The sequence below is a fragment of the Salvia miltiorrhiza genome, chromosome 6 (genome assembly GCF_028751815.1).
Source record: "Salvia miltiorrhiza cultivar Shanhuang (shh) chromosome 6, IMPLAD_Smil_shh, whole genome shotgun sequence".
Lineage (NCBI taxonomy): Eukaryota > Viridiplantae > Streptophyta > Magnoliopsida > Lamiales > Lamiaceae > Salvia > Salvia miltiorrhiza.
This window is the reverse complement of record NC_080392.1, coordinates 38390483-38396620: the sequence shown is the minus strand read 5'-3', so window position 1 is coordinate 38396620 and position 6138 is coordinate 38390483. Positions and strand designations below refer to the sequence as shown.

The 6138-nt window shown below is 42.2% G+C and overlaps 1 protein-coding gene across 1 annotated transcript; it reads right to left on the bottom strand.

Annotated features, from left to right (window-relative positions):
• Window positions 1–3621: 3621 nt before the first annotated feature.
• On the bottom strand, window positions 3622–6138 carry LOC130990881 (uncharacterized). The gene is made up of 2 exons (XM_057915108.1): window positions 5218–6138; window positions 3622–5124 (listed from the first exon to the last, which is right to left on the bottom strand). Exons 1-2 carry the CDS (start codon window positions 6136–6138, stop codon window positions 3622–3624), a joined length of 2424 nt encoding a protein of 807 aa, XP_057771091.1.

Here is a 6138-nt window from a genome sequence, read left to right as displayed (position 1 = left end):
TACGAACATATGCACAATTCCATCACAAGAGCAACAGCCTATCATACCAAATCCAATATCATAATCTCAACTCTTCACATCATCATCATAACATTGCCAAAGAACTCGAAACTGACAAGAAAACCAACATAGCAACAAAGCAAAGACACACAAAACAAAGACACCCCCCCACACTTGGACAACACAATGTCCTCATTGTGTGAGAGTATGACAGACCAAAACAGAAACAACAGCAGACAACTAAAAGAAATCAAAAGCTTCAAAAACGAAAAGCAAAAAGAAAGAAACTTCCCTGAAATGGAATCATGTAGGTGGATGAGGGGCTGAAGCTTCCGGCGATGAGGAATGGTGGTTGGGCGGTTCGCTGGTGGTTGGGGCAGGGGTGGACGGACGGAGCAGCGGCGGAATGGAGGGGGTGGCGTTGGTGGAAACCAAATTGAGGGAATTTTGACTTTAGTCAAAAACCCTAGTTCTAGAATTTGCACCTTGGCCCCCAACTTTTCAGAAACTGGAGGGCAACCCCCAAACCTGCGAAATTGACCAAAACACACCCCAAGTTTTTTTTTTTTTTTTTTTTTTTTTTAAGAAAAAACGAAAATAAACAAAACAAGGGCAAGAAAAATCGGGTTGCCTCCCGATGAGCGCCTTTATTTAACGTCCTTGGCTGGACAGAAAAGAAGTTCAAAATCCTTAGACAATGGTTGGAGACGTCAGGCTGAGCGCATTGAACGACTCCATCTCGACTCCAGCATAGTATGGCTTGAGTAATTGTCCATTAACCTTAAAACACTTTCGTGTTTCGAGGCTTTGGATTTCCACAGCTCCATGAGGACTTACACTAACAACTTCAAACGGGCCCAACCAACGAGATTTCAATTTTTCTGGCATAATCCTTAAGCGTGCGTTAAACAAGAGAACCTTCTGCCCAACTTCAAAGGATTTCCTTCGAATGTATTTGTCATGTAGAAATTTAGTTCGTTCCTTGTAACGACTTGCATGATCATACGCCTCCAATCGAATCTCCTCTAATTCTTGCAGTTGAAATTTCCGCTCTTTGCCAACAACTTTCTCATCTAAACAGAATTCCTTCACGGCCCAAAAAGCTTTATGCTCCATCTCAACAGGTAGATGACATTGCTTCCCAAAAATCAGCCTGTACGGAGACATACCAATCGGTGACTTGAATGCAGTGCGGTATGCCCATACCGCATCGTCCAGTCTCAAACTCCAATCCTTTCGTCTCGGGTTGACTGTTTTCTCAAGGATGCTCTTGATTTCTCGGTTAGAAACTTCAGCCTGACCGTTGGATTGTGGATGATATGCTGTGGCAACTCGATGATGGACTCCATATTTCTTGAAAAGTGCTTCCAAAGTGCGGTTGCAAAAATGAGTTCCTTGATCGCTAATGATGGCACGGGGCACTCCAAATCTGTTAAAAATATTAGCTTTAAGGAACCCTGCAACAACTTTAGAGTCATTAGTGCGGGTGGCCTTCACTTCCACCCACTTCGAAACATAATCAACAGCCAAAAGAATGTAAGAATTTCCAAAAGAACTAGGAAACGGTCCCATAAAATCCATTCCCCAAACGTCAAAGATTTCACAAACCAAAATAGGGACTTGAGGCATTTCATTGCGAGAAGAGATATTACCTGTTCTTTGGCACTTGTCACAATTTTTGCAGAAATTGTAAGAATCCTTAAAAATAGTTTCCCAATAAAAACCACAATCAAGAATCTTACGTGCTGTTCGTTTGGGACCAAAGTGACCTCCACAAGCATGAGCATGGCAAAAATTCAAAATGGAATGAATCTCCTCATCAGGGATGCAACGTCGTATCACTTGATCCGCACAGGTCTTCCACAAATAAGGATCATCCCATATGAAGTATTTTGCTTGGCTCCTCAACTTATTCTTACGGGTTGTCTCCATTCCCTTAGGAAAAACTCCAGCAGTTAGAAAATTAACCAAATCAGCATACCAAGGAGTGTTACCGTCGATGTGCAGCAGCTGTTCGTCTGGAAAGTCGTCTGGTATGGGCATACCGTCCGACACAGTCTGCAGTCTGCTCAAATGGTCAGCTACCAAGTTCTCGGCTCCCTTTTTATCTTTAATCTCCAAGTCAAATTCCTGCAAAAGCAGAATCCAACGGATCAAGCGAGGCTTAGATTCTTTTTTAGAGAGCAAATACTTAAGAGCTGCATGGTCAGAATAAACAACAACTTTAGAGCCAATCAAATAAGATCTAAATTTTTCACAAGCAAAAACGATGGCTAAAAGCTCCTTCTCCGTGGTTGTGTAATTGCATTGAGCCGGGTTGAGAGTTTTGGAAGCATAGTAAATCACATGGCTCTCTTTCCCAACTTTCTGCCCTAGCACTGCTCCAACGGCGTAGTCGCTTGCATCGCACATGATTTCAAAAGGCTCTCCCCAAATTGGTGGTTGAATGATGGGGGCAGAAGTGAGTCTACTCTTCAACAAATCAAAGGCCTCCTTGCACTTGTCATCGAACACAAAAGACACATCTTGATGAAGCAACCTAGTGAGAGGTTGAGCAGTCTTTGCGAAGTCCTTGATGAAGCGCCTATAAAAACCTGCATGGCCTAAGAAAGCACGAATCTCTTTCACATTAGAAGGATAAGGTAACTTAACAATCAAATCAATTTTCGCCTTATCAACTTCTACTCCTCTTGCAGAAATCACATGCCCAAGAACAATCCCCTCTCTCACCATGAAATGACATTTCTCAAAGTTCAACACTAAATTAGTGTCGACACATCTCTGCAAAACTTGCTCAAGATTAGTCAAACAATGGTCAAAAGAGTCTCCATGCACAGTAAAATCATCCATGAAAATTTCTATGCAACTCTCAATCATGTCAGAAAATAGGCTCATCATACAACGCTGAAAAGTACCAGGAGCATTACATAATCCAAACGGCATACGACGCCATGCAAAAGTGCCAAAAGGGCAAGTAAAAGTGGTTTTCTCTTGATCTTCCTGAGCTACAAAAATTTGAAAATATCCAGAGTAGCCATCAAAAAAACAAAAGAATTCCTTACCAGCCAATCGCTCAAGCATCTCATCAATGAAAGGTAATGGAAAATGATCCTTCCTAGTGGCATCATTCAACTTCCTAAAATCAATGCACATACGCCAACCAGTTTGCAACCTCATGGGAATCAACTCATTATTCTCATTTTTGACCAATTGAAAACCGGACTTCTTAGGAACCACATGAACAGGACTGACCCATGTACTATCAGAAATCGGATAAATAATCCCTAAATCAAGCAATTTAAGAATTTCTTTAAGCACAACTTCTTTCATGACAGGGTTCAATTTTCTTTGAGGATCCCTAGACGGCTTACTATTAGGCTCAAGTAAGATTCTATGTATGCAAGTAGAGGGACTAATACCTTTGATATCGGCTATAGTCCATCCAATGGCAGATTTATGCATCTTAAGAAGACTTACCAACCTTACCTCTTGTTCTGCACTGAGTTCATTGCTGATGATCACTGGCAGCGTGTCATCCTCTCCTAAAAACACATATTTCAGATGCTGGGGCAGTACCTTCAAGTCCAGCTTCGGTGGTTTCACAACAAAGGGCAAAATCGGTTATGTGCTGGTCGGTATGGGCATCCTGCTCGACAAGTGGCGAACTGGAATTTCCTCCGTTGAGTACAGCTGCATGATAATCTCTCTAATGTCTTCATTCTCCTCAGTTTTGGTGTTCTCTTCAGTTAGGGAACTGAAAATAACCCGCTCAAGCTCATCCTCCCTGAAATTCTCAACAAATTCCTCAACCAAATGATCAATAACATCAATCATGAACACAGATTCAGGATCCTCAACATGCTTCATAGCCTCAAAAATATTAAATGTGACAATATCTCCATCAAATTCAAGGCTAAGCATTCCACTATCCACATCAATTTTTGCCTTAGCAGTTTTCATGAATGGTCTCCCTAAAAGAATCAAGGATTGCTTGGCAGAGGCAGAATCATCTATATCAACAATATAAAAATCCACAGGAAAAATCAAATCATTGACCTTGACAAGGACATCCTCAACAACACCTTCGGGATATGCAGTAGACCTATCAGCTAACTGAATGATAACACGAGTGTCTTTCAAAGGTCCTAATTGCAAATCCTTATACACAGAATAAGGCATGACATTTATGGATGCTCCTAAATCTAGCATGGCTCTCTCAACAGTCTTATTACCTATAATGCATGGAATGGTGAACATACCAGGATCTCGACACTTTTGGGGTAATTTTCTTTGAAGAACAGCAGAAACATTCTCACTCACTCGAATTCTCGCATCATTCCCAAACTTCATTTTCTTAGAGCATAACTCTTTTAAAAACTTTGCGTACCTGGGAACTTGCTTAATTGCATCAAGCAAGGGCAAGTTTATTTCTACCTTCTTGAAGATTTCCAGAATATCCTTCTCTTCTTCAATTCTCTTGTTCTGAGCCAACCTAGAAGGAAAAGGTGGTGCAATCAGTGATTGAGGAATTGAAACCTTAGGTTTTCCACTTACCTTAGAAGAGATAGGCTCGGTGGATTCTGGTGACTTCTCACTAATTGCATCGTCCTTGGCTTCATCGGGCTTTTCTTTGTCCTGCTGCTTAGGCTGTGGCTCAGCTAGAATTCTCCCACTTCTTGTAGTTACAGCACTTGCATTTTCCTTGGGATTCATCTCCGTGACAGAAGGAAGTCGGCCTTGATTCGCCTGCAGCTTGTTCACCTGAGTGGCTAACTGCGTGATTTGTGTGCCCATATTACTCAACGCTGCCTGAGTTTCATGCTGGAATGCCTGCTGACTTTGCACCAAATTCTTCACAATTTCACTGCTCTGGGCGAGGCTCTTCATGATATCGTTCATATTGGGTGCAGAACTCGGTGCAGGATGTGCGGTATGGGCATACTGTCTAGCCTGCGGCGGATTCGGCGCGTACATCCCTGGTTCCTGCTGTCTCCACCTAAAATTTGGGTGATTTCTCCACCCTGGATTGTAGGTGTTGGAAAAAGGGTCGTTTCGCCTTTGCCTTTGTGCGTTCATCTCTTGCTCATCAGCGGATCCCATGCATGCTTGCTCAGTATTATTATCCTGCAGAGATGGACATGCATCAGTATGATGATTATTTTCAAAGCAAATTCCACATTGAACGTGTTGAGTTTTAGAGACAGCAAGTCATCTAACTAAAGAGGTGAGAGCATCAATTCTCTCGTTCATGTTGGAATCTTCTACTTTCTGCACTGGCCTATAACGATCATCATCCTCATCCTCATATTGTTGGCCATTTGAAACCATGTCAACGATGAGTTGCTTTGCTTCGTCCAAAGTTTTATTGGTCAAGCTTCCACCACAAGCAGCGTCAACAATTTTCCTATCAAAAGAAGACATACCACGATAAAAATAGTTAGTAAGCAATTGGTAGTCAGAAAATCCATGATCAGGACACTTGCGACACAGCTGTTGGAATCTCTCCCAATAATCGGCTAAACTCTCCGCCTTCTTCTGTTTAATGCTGCTAATGGCCATTCTCAAATTTGCAGCTCTGGACTCAGGAAAGAATTTTCGCAAGAATTGTTCTTCTAAATCTCCCCAAGTTCTAATCGAACCAGGAGGAAGATCAAAAAGCCAATCTCTCGCTCTACCCTGCAAAGTATGAGAAAAAGTCAATAGCCTCAAATTATTTTCAGTAAAACCATGAGGGCGTAGAGTTGAGCAAACTAGATCAAATTCAGCCAGATGCTTGTGTACACTCTCTCCAGGTAAATCACCGAATTTGGGTAGCACTTGAATGAAACCAGGCCGTATTTCAGCGTTGCCATTAATGGCAGGAAGGACAATGCACAAAGGGCGATTGCTTCTATGACGGCCTAACTCTCTGATCAGTTGAGGTGGTTCCTGTCGAGGATCAACGATCTCTCTATCGTTCTCCTCATCCCTATTATTACGGTCACCCATTGGATCTTCAATTTCTTCTTGATCCTCAAGACTCGATGGAGCAGAATTGGATCTCTTTTTCCACTCCTTAGCTTGCTTCTTCAACTTTCGTGCGGTCTTCTCGATTTCTGGATCAAAAACTAATACACCTGTACGAGAAGAACGGGGCAT

What these genes read in the sequence shown, in the direction of transcription:
- LOC130990881 (XM_057915108.1), bottom strand. Translation starts at nt 6,138, where the DNA reads ATGCCCCGTTCTTCTCGTACAGGTGTATTAGTTTTTGATCCAGAAATC. An exon ending in TTGATGCTCTCACCTCTTTA is followed by an intron (nt 5,125 to 5,217) that starts GTTAGATGACTT and finishes CCATCTCTGCAG; the next exon opens with GATAATAATACTGAGCAAGC.